At 45.1% G+C, this 21,521-nt stretch overlaps 1 protein-coding gene across 4 annotated transcripts in view; it reads right to left on the bottom strand.

Annotated features, from left to right (window-relative positions):
• Positions 1–21,521, bottom strand: part of MYO10 (myosin X) — a 258,403-nt gene that overhangs the window by 10,391 nt on the left and 226,491 nt on the right. For all 4 annotated transcript variants that reach the window (XM_006072954.3, XM_006072953.3, XM_025270684.2 and 1 more), the window contains 10 exons: positions 20,210–21,067; positions 19,155–19,278; positions 15,254–15,497; positions 11,518–11,613; positions 8,480–8,573; positions 7,485–7,540; positions 5,423–5,565; positions 4,727–4,921; positions 3,520–3,677; positions 348–471 (listed from right to left, as the gene is read on the bottom strand). In XM_006072954.3, coding sequence (XP_006073016.2) covers positions 348–471; positions 3,520–3,677; positions 4,727–4,921; positions 5,423–5,565; positions 7,485–7,540; positions 8,480–8,573; positions 11,518–11,613; positions 15,254–15,497; positions 19,155–19,278; positions 20,210–21,067 — 2,092 coding nt within the window. The remainder of the gene's footprint in view (positions 1–347; positions 472–3,519; positions 3,678–4,726; positions 4,922–5,422; positions 5,566–7,484; positions 7,541–8,479; positions 8,574–11,517; positions 11,614–15,253; positions 15,498–19,154; positions 19,279–20,209; positions 21,068–21,521) is intronic.

Below are 21,521 nucleotides of genomic sequence, written 5' to 3'. Positions count from 1 at the left end.
GTTCCCCAATCGTTTTCGCACCAGAGACCGATTTTGTGGAGGACAACTTTTCCTGGACCAGGTGAGGTGGGTGGGGATGACTGGGGATGATTCAAGTGCATTACATGTATTGTGTACTTTATTTCTATTATTATTATATCAGCCACCTCCGATCACCAGGCTTTGGATCCTGGTAGTTGGGAACCCCAGTTCTAGTATACGAAGGGTACCGTGAGTTCCTGGGGAGAACTGGCATGTTCTTTAATACAACAATCCTCATGCCACTATAACTAATCAACGCGTATCTGATGGAGCTCAAGAGTTCACAGAGAATCGTGTCCCGGGTCTGGGTGGAATTTGGGACTCACGGTTGAGGTTGATGTCTCCGTAGGGCAGGGGCAGGAGTGGTGAGTGCAGCGGGTGGTGGGTGTGCCTCAGGATGGGGTTCCGCTTGTATATCTGCTCCACCACGTCCGAGTTCAGGCAGTTCTCCTTGAGAAGAATGGGGCCATGAGAGAACGCCCACGAGCTTATTGTAAGCCCCATACACATGAAAGAAAAAGCCACCCATATCCACCTGCACATGAACGGTTTTCATACATCACAGAACACCTGCGGCTTGGGGATGGTGGTGGGAATCCAGCATTAATCATCTCAAGCACCAAGATACCCACAAGTGATGTTTCAGGACAAATCACACATTCCTGTTTTTCTTACATAACTTATTCTCATTCTCTTTGGGTCTGTATATATTTTCCTATGTTACTAAAAAACCTTCCCTCTGGAGATTGTTGGTGTTGTTCAGTCACTAAGTTGTGTCTGAACAACCCCATGGACTGCAGCATACCAGGCTTCCCTGTCCTTCACTTCACTCCTGGAGTTTTGCTCAAACTCATGCCCACTGATGCCATCCAACCATCTCATCCTCTGTCATCCCCTTCTCCTCCAGCCCTCAATCTTTCCCAGCATCAGAGTCTTTTTCAATGAGTTGGCTCTTCACATCAGGTGGCCAAAAGATTGGAGCTTCAGCATCAGTCCTTCCAATAAATATTCAGGGCTTGTTTCTTTTAGGATTGACTCCCTTGTCTCCTTGCAGTCCAAGGAACTCTCACGAGTCTTCTTCAACACCATAATTTGAAAGCACCAGTTCTTCCACACTCAGCCTTCTCTATGGTCCAACTCTCATATCCACACATGGCTACTGAAAAACCCATAGCTTTGACTATACAGACCTGTGTCAGCAAAGGGATGTCTCTGCTTTTTAATATGTTGTCTAGGTTTGTCATAGGTTTTCTTCTAAAGAGCAATCTCTGGAAATTACATATACTTAAAAAATTAATAATTTCTCTTGCTAATTATTTAGCCATAAGTCATTTGGCAAATCATGCTATCCTGGTTTGTAATTCATTTTAAAAACAGCAATTCCCTAGCTCTTCAGTGATTAGGACTCTGCGTTTCTACTGCAGGGGGCCTGGGTTTGATCCCTGGGTGGGAAACTAAGATTCTGCAAGCTGTGTGGGGTGGCCGCTAGAAAAAAAAAAAATACATTTTGCTAGTTCTCTCACTGGTCTTTCGTATCGTCCATCTGAAAATGACACTGTAATAGGCATGGAAATGACACTGTAATATGCTATCCGTGAGACTGTTCTTTCCTGAGAACTCCTGAAATATAAGAGCTCCTCTCAGAGAATTTCATCATGTATTCATGTTCTTAAATCATTAATTTGGGGTCTGAAAAAGTCACAATTATTTTTAGAACTTTGAATCAACAGAAATTTTGGAGGAGAGGGAATAAATCATTCTATCGTGGCAATTTCATTTCCACTATGAAACTTTTTCAATAACACTCAACTGAAAATGAGAAGGAAATATGTTTTAATTACTTTAAAAATATGATATGGAAATAATTAGGGCAACTTGACTCATTTCTTAAGAAGCACTGCTTCATATCAAAAAATTCTCCTTACTTTTTTAACATCTGATTTCATTTAACAAATGAATTAAATGTATTTGTCTAAGTTAAGAAGTGCTTCTAAATGTTAAGAATCACAGTTTCACAGTTAAAAACTATTTACTCTTTCATGTTTGATTTATATAATAAACAGAGGGGTAGATAAGATATAGCTTTGAAGAGAACGTTCAGCTGATACATGCTTTTTTCTTTCTTTTCTCACAGGAAAGCTTCAAAAAATTCATTTTTTTTTTTTTTTGCGACAAGAAATGACATTATTAGTTTCAAGTGTTCCTAATGACATATTAGTTTCAAGGGTTCCCCAAACAGCTCTGCAGTTTGTAGGATAACTGACTTGCAGGAATTTGACTCCAAATGTCCAGAAAACATATCATTTTGGAGTCAAGAGGCTGACTTGAATTTGGTGGGTAGTAATATCCTATCAATGCATTAGACCCTCTCCCACCTTTACAAAGGCACAGCTTCCCTCCTGGATCTGATGCGTTCCTTTCCTTTGACGTAGATCAGTAAATAAATGCCTGCCTCACTATCCTTGTGGTATCTTTTCTGTCAGAGCTCTGGCTCTTTCCTTCATACTGGAACCCTGCCCACATGGAAAACTTGGAGGAACAGCATAAAAATAATTCCCCTGACTTGCTTCTGCACGAGGGACTGACCCGTTATGTGAACAATGCAACCAGAACATCCCATGTCTGCATTTCCATTCCTGGAAAATGAGCGCCGTGCCGTGATCCTTGCTCATGGCTGCCACTTAATCATTCATTCATTATCTACTCAGAGCAAGTAATCTTATCAACAGAAAATCACAATTTAACAAGGTCAAAGTTGGTCCACAAACTTGGGAGCTTCTTTTGTGAGTTTAGAGGCACCTGACAAGGATTCCAATTTTCTAGACCCGTCTTGGGATTCTCCCTGGTGGCTCAGGGGTCAAGAATCCACCTGCCAATATAGGAGGTGCAAGTTTGGTCCCTGGGTCAGGAAGATCCCCTGGAGGAGGAAATGGCAGCCCACTCCAGTAGTCTTGCTTGGAAAATCCCATGGAGAGAGGAATCTGGTGGGCTATAGTCCATGGGGTTGTGAAGAGTCAGACGTGATTGAGCACTAGGAATTAGTTTTAGATTATGGGCTCTTAGTGAATCCACTTGTGTGGTCTAGAAACCATTGAGTGAAAATAGAATTATTTTGTGACTCCTAGAAGGGCCCCAACTTGGGCTCAAGTGGAATCTGTGACATGCAGGTTGTCCCCCACACAGATCACACCACATCCCTGTGACTGGGGAGCCCCCACCCCAAATTACAGACCACTGTCCCTTGGCCTACAGAGCTCTACAGCTGGGTTTGCCTCGCCAGCCATGCCTAACACCTCCCCAGAGACATGACAGCTTTAGCATCACATTCCACGTGCAGTCGAGCATTTCGATTTTTTAAAACCCAGATGCACAAACATGAAATTGACCAAGAGTTAGTTTTGATTACAGAGTGAAAATGAAGCTTGACTAATGCTGACATCTTGGTGTTCTGAGGGTGGGAATCTGCGGGCTACCACAGACCACTATGGTCACGCTCACCTTGATATCTTGAATCAGCTGCTGCGTGGGCGTGTCAATTGGGGCCTTGGTGTCGGTCACGTTTTGAATGGCGCTGGACCACCTGGTGGCCTCGTTGAGCAGCTTGGTGTAGAGCCGGTAGCAGTGCTTGCGTCCGTACACAGTGATGTTCCAGTAGCCTGTGAGAGCAGAGACACGCACGTATCAGTGTTAACCTTGGGGGCCAAGGTGACATCCTCACGCCAGAGTCCCAGAAATCCAGCACCCACGTCGTCTCCACCTAAGTCCCTTATTATTTAGTTCAGGAGCTACTTGCTGACTTCTTCCAAGTGCCCTGCCCTGCACTAGATACCCAAAGTCACGTGGAAGTTACAGTTGAGAGGGAGAGACAAACATTAAAATGATAAGCCCAGAATCAAACATATAATTAGTACCATCTGCTCTAAAAGAAGCAACAGGCATAAACTAAAGCCCTGTTCAAGGCTCTGGACAAGAGTCAGAACTCTTGCCTCAGATTTCTGACTTTCCTCCCCCCGCCTTCTGTTCCTTCTTTTCCTTTCTTTAGGATTCTCCCTCCTCCCTTCAAAAGAAACTGTTTATGCAAAGCAAGCCGTCCAAGTGTTCAGACACCAGATGAAAGTGTAATGGAGTGATTTCAGTTAAAAAAAAATACATGAGTATTTTTTGAATGGAGTAACTATACTACAAAAGCACAAAGTCACAACTAGCAACAAAAATCAAAATAAACGATCTAGAAACATCTTTCATAATACCCAAAAGGGGAAAAGAAAAAGAAGCTTGTGTGACTGCTTTATATTCTACTGGGTTATGTTCACTGACACTCAGAATTTACCTTGTTTTTAGGCTGCATTATGACTCTCAGGGTGCAAAGGTGAGAAAGACAAAAACACAAGCACAGAAAAACAAGGCGTTCTGCAGGAAAACCTTTGTCTGTTTACTTTCCATTGTCCTGAGAAGAATCTTTCAGCAACTCAATAAATCAGGATCCTTTACTATGGTTTACATTATCAAGTGTTCATATAGGTAACCATGGATAGCCTCAAAAGATAATTAAGCAAGGAAAGAGATATTTTTGGAGGGGAGAGGAGGGAATATACACACGCTAGGTGGGGACCTCGCCCCTTTGCTCTGAGCAAACCCAGAACTCCTACAATCAATCGGGCCATGTCTCAGACATGATCAGCCCGAAGCACACCGCACCACTTACCCGTCTCCTTAAAGATCTTCTCATCAGGTGGGACGACCGAACAAAGACTATTGAGAACCAGGGTGCCCAACTTCAGAGCGTTCTTTTCCGAGCTCTTGTAGTAATCCAAGGAATTGTGCGTGAGTACAAACCACCGTTTCTTCAGTTTGAGGGATGACATCTTCGGACTGTTTTTCACTTCTTTGTGCAACCACCCTGGAAAGACAGACTTAAGTGTTAATTCAAAACCAGGATGAGCAGCATCTCATACCAGGTGACAATCGGCTTACAAATGGGGTGTCTTTCTATATATCTGCTAGCAATGGCCACAATCCTTCCTTATTTGGTGATTTTTAACAATGCCAGCAGACAAAATCATCCAAGGAGGAGGGGATATATGCACACATACAGCAGATTCAGTTCAATGTACAAGAGAAACACAACACGGTAAAGCAATTATGCTGTTCAGTCACCAAGTTGTGTCCGACTCTTTGCGACCCCATGGACTGCAGCACGCCAGGCCTCCCTGTCCCTCACCATCTCCCCAAGTTTGCCCAAGTTCATGTCTATGAACTTGGACAAAGCAATTATACTCCAATTAAAAAAAAAAAAAAAAGAGGCAAAATTATTCAGAAAAGAGGCTCAAAATGGAAATGTAGCAGATACTCATGTAGATGAAAACAGGGCTCCATAAGTCAGAAAGCCTCAGGGCATCACCTCTCACTATGAATTCCTGGCCCTCCACTCTGGTGTCGCCCTTGGACCTCTGCAGCAGCGTTATCCAATGGTGCATCTCCTCCGGCGTGTCGGCGTTGCAGTGAAGCACCCGGTTGGCCGTGATGATCACGAACGAGTTGGGTCTGAGCGGCGGGGAGAGAAGGAAGCAAAACCGCTTAGCTCCACTGAAACCGTCACCTCCGTGTGAACCAAGACTGAACGTCTTTTTCCTGGCTTACGGATCATGGGGAGAAAAATGGCAGTGCTATTTGTATTTTCTGCCAAGGCAAACCTCACTCATTTCTGCAGGATTTGTTTCATGCCTCATTAACCTTTACACTTGGAGCAACACATTCTGAAAGGTCCTGGAAGGAAAAACATTTCTTCATGCAAAACTTTCCAGACGAAATTCGGTTCCGGGCAGGCTAACCAAGGTGACCGTGGGGGAAAGATTTTTTTTGGATGCCTCTCCAAAGTAAATTTCTTCCTGCCTTGGATAATATTTCTGTGGGTCGGGAATGAAATGTCATACACCAGTAACAGAAGATCAGTAAACAGCTGTAAGTGGAACATCTTATACACTTGACTATGCCTGGAACAGAGAGCCACCTGGATCCATGACCTCAGTGTGAGCTGACAAGGGGGCCTTTTCCAGGCAGAGATAAATTAATAATGGAAATTTACTTTCTCCTGCATCTTTTTATCTGGCAATGCCCTGAATCTCTCATAGGACCTTGCTTCTATTAATTCTTAATCACTGGAGCTAGGGACTATGAACAATATTTTGGAACTTTTCAAATGTTTGCTGAAGCTAAGTGCTGCAAAAATTCAAGGAAAAGGAAGAGGAACAGGACTATAGTAGGGACAGACAGGTGGTCCTTAAAACACAAGATTTTTCTAGAGTCGGGAAAGGAGAAAGGTGAGCACTTGGGGAAAAGGGAAAAGCCAGGTAGGGATGGAAATTTCTCCCGTGGATCATCACATGCCCAACATGCCAGATGAAGGGGTTTAGAAGAAGAGAGATGCAGGCAGGAACGTGACCGTCAGAATCAGAACTTGGGCTTTGATGACTGACGTGACATGCACGTGTTCACATTCCTGAGCCAGGTACGGGGAGGTGCGGGGTGACCAGTAGAAACAAAGAATACAGTTCAGAAAAGCCTTCGTGAACAGTGAGTGACGGACACCTCAGAACTCTCATTTGGCCCAGGAGACATGATTTTTGTTGTCAATTTGAATTCATTTCTATTCTCTCTAAAGCAATGTTATTGAAGGCAGAAGTCAATTTCCACTTGTACTCAGAATTCTTAAGTGGAGAAGCAAAATAAAGATGGTAAAGATGATGGTCACTGGGTACAAAGACCCCTGAGACCACTGCCAAAGACAATCTGCCTTCAAAAACAAAAAAAGCAAAACTGAAAATATGCTATATTTAAGGGCACGGGTAAGGAAGGCATGGCAAGGAAAATAAATGACTGTGGTTTAACTTATTAATACTCTACATATAAACTTCCATCAAAATCCTTTTCCAGTTCATTATTAAAATATAGAAGGGGGAAGTTCACCCACTCCTGTGTTGGGACACAAGCATTTTCTTCCTAGATGAATCCCAAGTTTCTCCCTGTTTTCTTGTTGTTGTTGTTGTTGTTGTTTAATCGCCTAGTTGTATCCGACTCTTTTGTGACCCCAAGGACCATAGGCTCTTCTGTCCATGGGATTTCCCAGGCAAGAATACTAGAGTGGGTTGCCATTTCCTTCTCCAGGGGATGTTCCCGACCCAGGGATTGAAGCCACATCTCCTGCACTGCAGGGAGACTCTTTACCACGGGGCCACCTGGGAAGCCCGTTTTTCTCTATGACTGTCTAAATTAGGTTTCCATGGTCTCCCTCACCTCTGATCCCCCACACACCAAAGACACCCAGAGAGGAAGACCGTGATTGCTGGAGCAGACCAGGTGGGAACACGAAGCCTAGAGTCATCTCCAGGGCCAGAGCATAGAGGCCTGTGGGTGCCTGGAGGTAATGAGCAGGTACTTTTGTTAACCATCACACCTGAGCTTACCTATCTGGGCTGTCCGAGGCGCACACAGAATCGATCAGCCCCACATCCAAAGTGCCCTGGAAAGGAGCAAAAAGCAGAGAAACTCAGAGAACCACTGGGGTACAGCACACATCATGATAACACCCCTAGATGATGCCTTTCCAAGCAGGCAAACAAAAAAGGCTCCTTCTTTTTGTGTTAACTGTGAAGTAATAGTCATCTAAAGAAACATTCCCCTTCATTCAGTACAGACAGCCTTGAGACAGGGCAGAATCTACAGTCTACTCATTAAATAAATTATAAGCGAATCTTTCTGTCTTGTTCCTAAAATACTTTCAGTAAAGAGTGTTTACGAACTTCTTTCAATCGTACCAATTTTCTGATTTATATTATGATCGATCTTGAATTTTATATTTACATGAAAAGGAAACTACTTCTAAAATAGGTTTTGTGGCTCCGTTTATATGTGTCTGGGATAGAATAACTATAGAATGAATACAATTTGTAATTCAGTAAATCTTTCGAAGAAAATATAATAAGCTTAAATGATTTCATAAAAACTGGAATTTTTTTGTTCCAGATGGGCAATCTGTAATCTATTACTACTCACAATCTTCTATAATTTCTTGTGTTTCTGAATGATTTTTACCAAGATATTCCTGTTTCTCTCTTTCATTATTATAGTGTGTGTGCTTAGTTGCTCTAGTCATGTCCACTCTTTGTGGCCCCATGAACGGTAGCCTTCCATGATGCAGGACATGGATCCACTGTCCATGGGGATTCTCCAGGTAAGAATACTGGAGTGGGTAGCCATGCCCTCCTCCAGGGGATCTTCCCAATCCAGGGATCAAACCTGCATCTCCTGCATCGCAGGTAGATTCTTTACCAACTGAGCCACCTGGAAAGCCCAATTATTATACTCTTACTTACTTAAAAAAAAAAAAACTGCCCGCAAGTTCCTGGTCCCCTTCCCCCACTTAGGATTTCCCCCCTCCACCCTATCGCAGCTTACATACCACAGCGTTTTGTGGGTTTGCCTGCTCATCATGCATCTCCCGAATCTCCTGGTCTGTGGATGCGTGGACCTGACTCAGCACACTGAACCACTGGCTGTAGGAAAGAGACAGCAAGGGTCAAGGGATGGCCAATCTCTGCACTTACAAAACAGGGACACCCTGTTCCACCTCCCCTGAAAAAATGACATCTCTGAGCAACTTTCTTAACTTGCCTGTTCCTCACGGGTAAATGTAGATATACTACTACCAAAGGAGCAAGGGTAGAACAAGCAGCCAAGGTACCTTGAAGTACCATCTGATGTAACTTCCAATCAGTGGGAAAACCCTTTTCTCTGGCCCTACATTCACATGGACATTTAATGGTGATGACAATGAGTTTCTAGAGAAATTGGCAGCAAGAAATAAGACCCTCAGTTCTATCCAAAACCCTGAGGTCAAGAGTCTTTACTGAAGATATTATTTATAACCTACGGAACATGCAAGTGCCTTCTCAGCTTTAAAAAGTGTATTCTGAGATAAGAAGACCTATAATATAAGAGCATCATCTTGGGTGTCTACTCAATCCCAGGATGAGGTTTCCAAACTCCTGATGGATTTCTACCTAGGTGCATAAAACCACAGGAGAGTTGGAAACAGAAAACAAATGCCTGAAGCAGAAAATTATTTTGACTAGAGAACTCTTCTGTCTTCATTTCAAAAGGTTTTTGGTACTTCCAGCCTCATCAGATTCAGATAATGAAGGAAAACAGGTCAATTCCAGAAAAGTCAAGCAGAACAAAAGTTATGTTGTAACTAGAAACACAATACACGCTTGAGAAAAATGACTACACATGTCCAGTTGTCTGTTGGTCTGTCAATCCATCCATCCGTTATTTACTAAGCAACTACAAGTGAGAGGTACCAAATGTGAGATTCCAGGACATCCTTCTCCTGCAGGGGGCTGAGCAGACACATATACACACTCCTGTAACTAAAGCTGAGAAAGTACTTGGTATACAATGGCATGTTTAAGTAAAAAAATTAATATCTATATTTAAAGGTAAGTCATGTAAATTATTTATAGCAAAGCACTAAAATTTTCTGTGATTCCTAAAGCAGAAACATGTAATGAAGAGCTTGAAAATACTCAACACAGAGAGACTCTTAGGGAGACCAATGGAAACATTTTAATATGAATTTGTTCATCAACTCTAGTTAATCCAAAGGCAAGACTTCAGTCATTGCTTTATAAAGCTCAAAAACATCCCAAGTCAAACACTGAGCAACATATACATTTAAAATGTAGGTCACATGGGATCAGATAGACAGATACACACACACAAAATCTGCTGTGGCTTTCATCTGTACAGGTGACCCCCTCAAATCTAAAAAATCTCTTCTCCTAAATCAAGTACAACTCAGAATCTGAAAAAGAATTTGTAAAAATGTGCTCCATTGGTCAGGGCAAAAATTCCTTGGCTACAATATTCCAAATGTTAAATTTAGCAGGTTTATTATGGCACAAAACAGACAGGGCTGCTGCCAAGAGCTGGGTCTATAATTCAGTTGCAAAGCCATGGGCATTCCCTGGACCGCAGAAAACCACACGTGGTCTCCAGGAGTCCCAGACAGAATGATGGGGCTGTAATTCCAGGTTTGCTTGTTTTTCCAGTGTGTGTCATGATTTATGGATCTGAGCGGGGGTTTTAGTTCGTTCCCATGGGAAGAAATTATTTTCTTTGCCCTTAATGCTGCTGCCATGGTGTTGTATCAACATAGAAACATCCAAAGGGCAAGGGGTCATAAAGGCCCCGAGAACTCTCTGGAAGATTCTAGTGATTTCTGAGCTGAAAAGTGAATTCTCCAGGCAAGAATACTGGAATGGGTTGCCATTCCCTCCTCCAAGGAATCTTCCCAATCCAGGGACTGATCTGGATTCTCCTGCATTGCAGGCAGATTCTTAACCATCTGAGCCACCAGGGAAGCTCTGAAAAGTAAAGAACACAGGCCAAAGGATGTCACCCTCATAAATTAGAAGGTATTTTGTGGCATTGCTCAGATGAGCATTTTGAGGTCAGACAAGCTCCTTTTGTTGGCGCTGGATGACAGGCAGCTCCAACCTGACCCGACACACCCAGAAAGCAGCAGGGACAGACAAGACACAGGCTCTCCTGAGTGATCCTGCCATGCATCATACTGAGGGGCAGACCCCAGTCCTTGATTGGTGCCCACTGGCATAACAATGGACATCGAGGTCCAGGAAAGTCAGACAACCTGCCACAGCCAATAAGAGACACCACTGTCTTCTGAGCTCAGTCAGAAGTCTAAGCTCCTAACAGAGGCTTTCTGCCTCTGTTCACCAGAACTGAGCTTGCCTTACTTTACAGATTATACTAGCTTTTCTCTGTACCTCAGTCTCCTACTCTGTAAAAATCAGGTAACAGTAACTCCTGCTACCCTATTGGGTTGTTGTGAGAATTAAATGAGTTAGTACACGTGAAGCATTTTGAACACTGCTTGAAATGTAGTAAGTTCCCGCTAAGTGTTAACTAACTCTCCAGCCACAGAATTCTTCCCTGTCACAGCCTTAAGCACCCTCCCAAAAGCCACAATCCTGGCATTTGTTTCAACAGCCAGTGGTGAATGTTCCTGCTTTTTCAACCCTTAAGCAAACAGAAGCTGCTCTTCCAAAGCTCAGAAGCTTCCAGAGGGTGGCTTTCAGCTGTGTGTAGGAGCGCAGTTTCCATATGCCACTGGTGACAGTAAAAGCCTGAGTGCACCCAACAAAGGGTCTGTCCAGTGGCAAGTGAAGCTGGAAATCCACGTGCTTTGTTACTGTAACAGCCATAAAGCCCAATGAAAGAGTCCCCAGGAGACAAGTGTGCAATACATTCAGCTCTTCCAACTCAGTCCTTCAACCATCCTAACAGAAACACCCAACTAGAAAAATCAGCTAAGAGCTTTTCAGGGCTGTCAGCTCCACAGTGGCCCATGTGACCTCCAGGCCGGCAGAGGAACGAGGATGTAGTTACGACCGAGTCGACAGCTCAGCGCCTCACCTGGCGTCTTCCGGGGATTCCGCGATCAGATGGAAGGTCCTGTCGGCCATGATGATGTCAATCCCGTTCTCTTTGCTGGTGTTATCTATGATCTCCCTGCAGGGGAACACAAGCACCCAACGCAGATCGGGAACAGAGAATGAATGCTTAAGGAGGGGCAAGAAGAGAAATTTCACAGTAATTGAAAAATCAGACACCAGTCCTTCAGCCTTTCACTTTGAGAAATGATGAAGGGGCCTCTGAGGGTGGGAGAGTCCTTCTTGCTCGAAAACGGGTGGGGGGGTCTGCTGGGGGGGGTGGTGTGGAGAGGTGGGAATGGGGTTGGGGGGCATCCTTGACTTTTCTAGGGAGGGGCCTCTCTTCTCCCACTGGCCCATCCAAGGCCCACCCAGTTCAAGTGCCCCAGTCTGCCTGTACCTTCCCTTGGCTCCCCCACTGCTCTATAAAGGACCCCCACATTGCAGCCAATCTGCAAGAGCGCTTTCATTCATCACAGCATTCCATCAAGGTTTAAGGCTGCTGCTGACACCTCTTGACTTCCTCTGATAAGGGCACACTATTTCTACCAGGGGCTTCGGGGTGAAGAGCAGGACTTGAGTGTCTCTAGATCTCAATTCCACCTGGATCTGATCCTAACAATCTTAAACAACCCTAGAGGTTCAAACTCAGTGGACCAGGCTACGAAGAGCAGGGTAAAACACAAGCAGCTATTGGGATGGGACCAGAGGTGGTGATCTCCTTGATGAAGAAGGGTGTTGGGGATACAGACAGCTTGCTTTGACAGCTGAAGTAGCACAGCTATTTCCAGTAAAACACTTATTTTACAACTAGAACATTCAGCAGTCCACTTAGAAAAAACAAATACCGTATGACCTTTTAGCTAGAATCACTGAGATGAGATTTCTTAAAGGAAATCAACCCTGAATACTTATTGGAAGGACTGATGCTGAAGCTAAAGCTCCAATCCCTTGGCTACCTGATGCGAACAGCCCACTTACTGGAAAAGACCATGATGCTGGGAAAGATTGAAGGCAGGAGAAGGGAGCGACAGAGGATGAGATGGTTGGATGGCATCAATGACTCAATGGACATGAGTTTGAGCAAACTCTGAGAGATGGTGAAGGACAGGGAAGCCTGGAGTGCTATAGTCCCTGGGGTCACAAAGAGTTGGACATAACTTGGCAAGTGAAGAACAACAACTAAGATAAAATATTTTGAAAAACCAAGAAGATCAGAATTCACACAGGAGTCTATGATGCCTTCTCAAGAGTGGAAGAGAGAGGTGACCCTGATGGGGGAGCGATCAGCCAGGTGTCTGATACTGCAGCCTCTGGAGCAGGGTGACAATTTTCAGGGGAAATCTAACCAGACCACATCATCCCAGACCAGCCCCTTAGATTCCTGGGAACTCAGTTACCTTGTGTATAAAATGAGTGGGTGCCGTGGTTCTGAGCCACAGCAGGTCCACCAGAATCCTGGGGAACATTCAGAAAACCCAGGTGGAGTTTTTCAGGGTAGAACCCAGTGACTTGCATTTATAAAAAGCTTCCCTGGAGATGATGATACTGTCAGGGTCTCAATATACACAGCCTGTCAACTACAGGATAAATGAGGCAGCATCTCCAGTAACAGACGGGGAGTTAAAGAAAAGATGAAGGGGATGGTATATAAATTGAAAGCAATTTGAGAGATCTGTCAACTGATCAAAAACTATGAACCTCATTTGGATTCTGATTTGAAGAAAGAAACCAACCTGAACCAATAACACTATCACCTCCATTTATAAGATAACTGGGGAAATCTGAATAATGACTAGAATTTGGATGACAGAAGGAGTTCATTTTGCTTTTTAAATGTGATAATAATATTGTGATTATATATTTTTAAATGTCTTAATATTTAAGTGAATACCAAATATTCACAAATGAAATTATATGGTTAGGGCTTGCTTTAAAAATGTAGTTTGGGGAATTCCCTGGCAGTCCACTGATTAGGACTGGGTGTTTTCACTGCCATGGGTGTGGGTTCAAACCCTGGTTGGGAAACTAAGATACTATGAGTCACATAGCTCAGTCAACCACAACAGAAAATGTAATTTGCAGGGGGGAGAGCAGGGTGGGATCACAAATGAAACACCACTGGCTGGGAGTGGGTAACCACCAAACGTTGAGTAATGAGCGCATGAACTTCATTCTAGTTTCCAACCTATGCTTGCGTATGACTGAAATTTTCTATAATACAAACTATATATTTTTTATATAATAAAATAAAAAATGAAGAAAACCTTATGATGGTGAAACCTTAACAACTCATTGCCTTCTCTCTACAGAACATGACCAACAGCTGAAGAACTAACACTTCTTACCTCTATAATTTCTACAGAACACCTGGAGAACAGGGCTCCATTAAGCATTCATTTGCTATACAGTGAGCAGCAAAAGGAACATCCATCAAATTTACACTGGTGAAATTCACGACCGTAATTGTCTCTCTCAGCCTCCTAACATCTGTGACTCCCCCCGCCTATGGGGTGAAGAGAGGACCATCGTGGTATATACGACAGGGGGAAGACTGCAGGAGGCTCAGAGCTGGGCCATGCTGCAAACACCTGCAGGACTCAGACTCAAATGCCCACGAACCCATCTGACTATGGAACATGGGATCCTCCTAAGGAACCCCAAAGCGGCAGCCTAGAAAGTTCCAACACTCTGCTGTTTGCATTTCAGTATTTGTCCTTAAAATTAAATACATAACTGATTAAACTCTCCACTTTTCAATGAACCATTTTCTAAAGTTCCTGATGCTGGTTGAGTAGAAATGGGATGTCGTTTTTAGGTCTCATGAATTCAGGGGTTAATTCAGTCTCTCAAAGCTTATTTTTACCTGTTTTCTAAACATACATGATTGCTCAGTTTGAGTGGAGAGTAGCTACATGCCATCCCCGAATGTTATGCTCAGTATTTAGTTATCCAAGAAAACCAGCTACTCCTCAATTCTCAGTATTTTCTGAAAACCTTAATTTTTAACAAATACAACAGGCCCTCAACAGTTAAATGCTTTGATTCAAAAGAACCCGGAAGAAGGGAATTCCCTGGTGGTCCAGTGGTTAGGACTTGCTGCTTTCATTGCCATGGGCCAGGGTTCAATCTCTGATTGGGGAATAAAGATTCCACAAGCTGAGTGGTGTGACCAAAAGAAAAAAAAAAAAAAAAGGTGGCAGAAAAAGGAGGGTGTTGGATTCAAACCCCAGCTCTGTTGCTCTCATTGTTGGCATGAAGAGTCCAGGAAACCCAGCAAAGGTGGGACACAAATGATTCATTTCACTCCCCTCCAGATGGACTGTCCGCTCCCAGGATAGCCATCTGTTGGCTACAGTTGGGTGTGGGAAGAAATAAAAGTGATTGGCTGATCCATAGAAGGATGACGAGATGCTCAACCAATGGATCAATATCCCCATCATGAGTTGTGTGTACGGCCAATCACATTTCCAACAGGTCAGTTCTATGTTCAGCGAGCATCTTATAACCCAGAGCTGAATGTTTGAAAACTCAAGTGAATTTTCCCAGATGGTCTATTTCTCTGATTTCCTAATAATTCAACGCACTGAAAGGAATGGTGAGGACTCTCGATCACCTCCTACAACCTACTGCTTCAGAGAACGTGTCCCAGACAGCCTGGAGTCAGGGACCAACTTGATGAAGCAGCCCCAAGCCCCTGCCAGGGCCCATCAACGTACTTGGCCGCCCGGACCTCCACGGTGCCCTTGAGCTTCTCCTCGCTGTCATTCTCGAAGTACATCAGCTTGGCCTGGCGGAGGACGAACCAGCGCTTCTTCCAGTTTCTCCTGGACAGGGTGGAGGAGCCGCCACCCTTCTTGTGCAGCCAGCCTTGCTTGAGGGCCTCCTGCTTGGAGCGGAACCACAGGAACGTCTCGTCCTTGAGCACGCACCAGCGGCGCTTCCAGGAGTTCATGAGGCCACCTGTCTCCCCAGGGTTCAGGGGGAAGGGGGGGGTTTGAGGAAAGTCCATCAAGTTGGATGTTAAGATCAGTAGGTCTTAAGGTTCAGCCCATCCTTAACTTTGCACCAAATGTCCTCCCTTCAGACATGCCCCCAATGATGGATCATAGCCTGCAGGGTCATGTTCAGGGGGAACAGGGGAGGGACCATACTGGCTTGCTTAATTATATCAGAAGCCTTCCTGGGACTTCCTGGGTGGTCCATGGGTTAAGACACTGCACTTCCACTGCAGGGGGACACAAGTTCAGTACCTGGTCAGGGAACTAAGATCTTGCACACCATTAAATGCAGCCAAAACAAGAAATACAATCTTTCCTTATTTCCAAAGAAGTTCCTACTCACTTAGCTTAGAAATCTTGGTGAGGAGCTTAACACCAAGGCTACAAAGGGACTGATATTCTAACCCTGGAGTGAGGCAGGACCATGGGGGTTGGGGCAGAGGGTTGAGGAGAACCATTTCCATGCTTATGGATGGTGTTTCTGTCCAGACACCCCAGGGAGGGGAAATTAGTTTAAACTGGGTCCAAGTTAACACTTTCCTTCTTAATCTAGTCAATGTGAGGAACAACATCTATAAGATTCAGGAGTTCAGCAATAAACTCTAACTTACGTAGGAAAATAACATGTCCCTTTTTCCAATAAACATCTTTAGAGAAAAGCATCATTATCTGAAAATGGTTTACATGTACAAGGTATAAAATTTAGACTATGAAACAAAGACTCCAAACTGTGACAGCACCGTGAACATGAGAATTTAGCTGTAATTTCTTTCATGAAAATAAATCTGGTTGAAGGAAACTAGACCAGGATTTACAGATATTATCCTTTACAACATAAAAAATATTTCTAATAGTCTTCCAGCAGGATAATTTGATTATTCTTAGATTCCCAAGACACTCAAGAGTGACATTTTGCCACCATAAGTCACGAATCTGTTTTAACAAATCCACTGAAGAATACTGCATCTACTTCAGTAACTGTAAAATGTCCATTAGTTATCTCTTTGATCTACCAGTATCACAAATAAAGAGTATCTAAATGTGGATACTGAAAATGAATATAGAGGAAATGCTTTCCTTTTACAGATTAGAAATATATTTAAAACAGACATTCTCAGATTAATTTTTTCAATGGTTGCTCAGTGATTACAGATCTCAATCTCACAGTGGAACAAGAGAAGCAAAGATAACACTGGTTTGTGTGTGCCTTGCAGAGCACACGTTTCGCTGACTTGTACAGACGACAGTCCTGTCTCGTATCTACGGAACGTCCTGCTTACTTAGCTGAGAAGCCTTTGAGATCATGCCAAGAACCAGAGCTGTTTCCTAACAAACAACAAACTTGCCGGGGACTACCAGGAGAAAACTTCTTTTCCTTGATTTGTGGCTTTAATCTAAGTTTCTCAAAATAAGCCAAGAGGAAACTGTAGTACAAAGTTATCCTATTACCTTATCGTCTTTGAACGATAAGGGTTGTTCACAGTTGTTTTAAAGACACAGATCACAACAGTCATCACTACCAGTCACGCTGTTGTGCTTCCGTTATTGATGGGACTCACGCCCAGCCCTCCCTCCCCCATTCCGGGGGCCCCCTTCATATTTCATCTAGAGAATCTGATCAGTGTTCCTAGTTTCCTGACTGTAAACACCTTCAGGAGGTTATTAGGCTGGTGCAAACTCATTTACACTCACAAAATATAATCTGATGGTTAGATCTGCCTTATCACTTGTTTCTTTGAAACTTTTGGTCACAACTTAAGGCCTTATTAAACATCAAACAACAATGTATCGGCGATTAAATGGTGATGCAGTTACACAATAATTTGTTTTATTAAGAGATGAGTTTGCCAAAAGTTCACTTGCTTACCTTCTTGAGCTTTGAACAATTTAATGTTGGGATCTGAGTGCTCTGAATGTATATTTACTTTTTCATTATCTTATTTGTTTTAATCAAGATGATTATGTAATAAATGAATGCCATATATTACAATTAAGAGTGATTTACAGGGAATTTTTAAGCTAACTTAGAGAACTAGATTAATTGGGGGTGAGGAAAATATAAGAATAATAAAAAGCTTAACTTTATTCTGGGAAATGCACGGGAAAATCTTAAAATGCTATGATTAGATACTTATTACATTATTAGACTCTGCTTTGTGATGACTTTTTTTTCCTCATCCGATTATTTGGTTAGAATTCCTCAATCTTTTTCATCCCAATGCAACTACACGAATTTCCATCAAAAAGTACCTTTCACCAATAGGAAGATCTCCCCTAAAACAAACCTGGAGAGGTTTCCATGGGCCCTTTGAGGCTGAGAACAGCAGAAATTTGAAAAGTAAGTGACTGACGTTAGCAGCTACACAGATGTCAAAGAAGGAAAGTGAAGTAGCAAAAAAGAAACCAAGTTAAAAGGAAAAAAAATAAACACACAGAAAAAGTATTAAGGAGAACAAAAGAAGTATGAGAAAAGAAAAATATACCAACAGAAAACAGAAGCAAAGGCAAAGCACAGAAACAAAGGGTCAGAGAAAACACGAAGAACTCAAACCATCTGGGGAGGGTGGGTCTTGTTATCTCCACTCGACCCACAAGACTTGGCCTCTCCCTTCATCCAGTCCAGGGCCGAGCGAGAAGCCAGACAATCCCCTCTTCTGATGACCTACATAAAACTGGTGATGATTATGGTTTCTCCCCATCCCTCTTCACTGATTTGGAAGTCAAGGTCGAGAACACGAATAAGCCACAGGGACAAGGTCCTGATTAAGTACTTTTCCAGAAGGAGGGTTCTTCAAGGTCCCCAAGCATTTTAAGGTCCAGTTCAATATTCCAAGTTCCACGGCAATGAGAAAATAAACTTAAAATTCTCATCACGAGCAAGGGACAGACAGTAGGTGTCATAGGCAGTTCAAGCCAGGGGCAGCCCGCTCTCAGATCTTTACTTTTCTGTGTATAAGACATCCCTCCAGGGTCTCTAAGACTCCTGTGGGAGGCAAAAATGCAGCTTTATTATTGTAATGGGTTGCACCAACCACAGCGGCAGCACACAAGTGTGTCTGTCCATGTGTAAGAAAGAGAAAGGGGAAAAGATGTAGGGACAGAGAAAGGAAGGGAGGAAGACAGCACAGATATGAGATGTGAAGGGCTGCCCTGGTGGCTCAGATGGTAAGGAATCTGCCTGCAATGCAGGAGACCCGGGTTCAGTCTCTGGGTTGGCAAGATCCCCTGGAGCAGGGAAATGGCAACCCACTCCAGTATTCTTGCCTGGAGAATTCCATGGACAGAGGAGCCTGGTGGGCTACAGTCCACGGGGTCATAAAGAGTCGGACGCGACTGACTGATTCACACACACACACACACACACACACACACACACGAAACATGGAGGCAACAGAGAGAGATGGCTTGAAAACGGTGACAGAGGCTGCAGACCCTTCATCCTAACGCACAGTCTGATCGGGGGCATGCCACACCACCATGGCACCCCTCCATCCACCCGACAGGGCCTAACACCAGGGAAGGGGGGTGTGGGGAGATTTTCCCGGTCCCCCTTCCATCAGCCTCAGTTTCCCATCGCTTCACCCCCTGACCCAGGCACCAGGACAGCTGCAGGTCATACCTTTCATGTACAGGAAGCTATGGAAGTAAGGCAGCGTGACACAGCTGTACACAGAGTCCCGCCGGTACGAAAGCTCGTCGTCTGTATCAAACCGAGAATCGAAGTCCTCTTCACTATCTTCAAACTGAACCAGGGGAGAGAGAGAGAGCGCCAACAGTGAGCCACAAGGACAGAAAACAATCACCAGAAATGCCCAGCACAGATCAACACTGAAAAAATAAAAGTAACTGACGAAGAAGCCACAGGCTGATTTGTGACAATAAAATGGAGTGTGGTCATCAAAAGAATTCAGAATTACGAAATACTGACTGCTGGTGTAGAGTGGTCGATGGACTTGAGATGTAGCACACGAGACATACTTTAATCCCAAGACTCTGTATTCTAAGTACAACACTACCGCTTAAACATGTAATTTTAATCAAACCACTCAAGAGTTATCCCCTCTAGGTTACTGTGCTAAATATATCTTTCAAATCTTAGCAAAATCCAGAGAGTATTTAACACATGGTCAACGAACAGAAAGGAAAAAAAAAGTAAACTACAAATAAATCCAGAAGCTACAAAGGGCCTGCTGAAGCCTGCAAAGTTTCCTCCCTTACAATGAGAACAATACACAATATCCTGCAGTGAGCCTGAAGCTACTGTCTGGAGCATTCTCTGAAAGGTCCCTGGTGAGCCTCATTAGAGCTTACAGCAGGCCTTATTTCCCAACCTCCTGCAAAGCCAGGACAGACACGGGCCAAATTCTCCACCGAGCATGCCAGTTTTCTTAGACTTTGGGCAAAATGCAGTTCTCTGGGTTTTGTGTTGAAGCTCCAACAGGGCCATTTTCTCACCCGATTGCTTCTGGCAAGAGAGATGGGTCTCAGACCAGCTCTAAGAGTCTGCCTTTGGCCCATCCTGTGGGGGTATGTCTTCATCCCAGGGAGGGTGCAACAGGGGCGCGGATGACAGACAATTTCCAGCCCAATGAAGGCCGGCAGGGGGCGGGGGGTGGGGGGTGGGGGCGGGGCGCGCGCAGGGAGGTGGGTGGCACCTGGCCAGCGGGTACTCACCGAGGACTGGGCGCCCTCCGAGCTGAACCGGTAGGCCCCCGAGCTGTTGTAGGTACCCACGGAGCATCGGTAGTCTGGGGACCACTGGCTGCTGCAGGAGTTGGAGAAGGTCACGCTGCTGCCGGAGGTGATGGCCCCATCCTCGTAGTCGTCCTGATCGTAATCATAGTCGCCCTCTGGGGCGGGCAGGGCCCCCGGGGTCTGGGGCAGGCAGTAGGTGGGCTCCCCGGCAGAGGAGTCGTGCTCCGAGGGGGCCAGCAGCACGGTGCTGTCAGCGCTGGGGCTGGTGGGCACTACGGTGTCGTTCATGTAGGGGTCCTCCTCCGAGGACTCGTCGCTGGTCCGGATGCCACTGGTGCGTTGGTCCGAGTGGCCGTGCTCGCTGGGGTTGGGCGAGTCCTTGAACGCATCGTCGTCAGCCTCGAAGCCCTCGTCCACCTCCTCCTCCTCTGGGTAGGGCTGGCTGAAGTTGAAACTGGGCTTCTCCGCCCCAGCACCCTGCTCGCCTGCGCACCCGCTCCCGACCGACAGCGAGCGCTCAATGTTGCGGACGCACTCGTCAATCTCGTCGAAGTTGAGCGACTCCAGGAACTCCTGGGCGGCGCGGCAGGCCTCGTCCTCCAGCCGCCGCAGCTCTTCATCCCGCAGCTGCTGCAGCTTCTGCAGGGACGCCTCGGTCAGGGACAGCTCCTGCCGCTCCTTCATGCGCTGCAGGTCCTCGATCTCCTTCTCCAGCCGCAGGATCTCCTCCACCTGCTTGTTCTCCTTCTGCTTCTCCAGCTCCCGGCTCAGCTCCGCTGCCCTCTGACTCTCCTGCTGCAAGGCTTCCAGTTCCCGCTGCTTCCGGGCTGCTTCCTCCTGGATCCCGGAGGAAGGAAGAGGTCAGGAAGTGACCCTGCAGAGAAGGGGGGCAGCGGCCCTCCCACATGATGCTATGGGGCCCGTTGTGTGCTGATGTGCACCCCTCCCTCTGCCAAACTGCCATGTGAAGCCCTAACCCCCAGTTCAGTTCAGTGGCTCAGTCATGTCCAACTCTTTGTGACCCCATGGACTGCAGCACGCCCAGCTTCCCTGTCCATCACCAACTCCTGGAGTTTACCCAAACTCATGTCCATCGAATCAGTGATGCCATCCAACCATCTCATCCTCTGTAGTCTAACCCCCAGGACCCTTGGAATATGCCTGGATATGGGGACAGGACCTTAAGGAAGTGATAAAGTTACAGTGAGGCCCTGAGGTAGGGCTCTAAGCCAATCTAACTGATGTCCTTATAAGAGGACACACACACACACACACACACACACACACACAC

Source organism: Bubalus bubalis, chromosome 19 (assembly GCF_019923935.1).
Source record: "Bubalus bubalis isolate 160015118507 breed Murrah chromosome 19, NDDB_SH_1, whole genome shotgun sequence".
Classification (NCBI taxonomy): Eukaryota; Metazoa; Chordata; class Mammalia; order Artiodactyla; family Bovidae; genus Bubalus; species Bubalus bubalis.
This window is presented reverse-complemented; position numbering and strand designations above follow the sequence as displayed.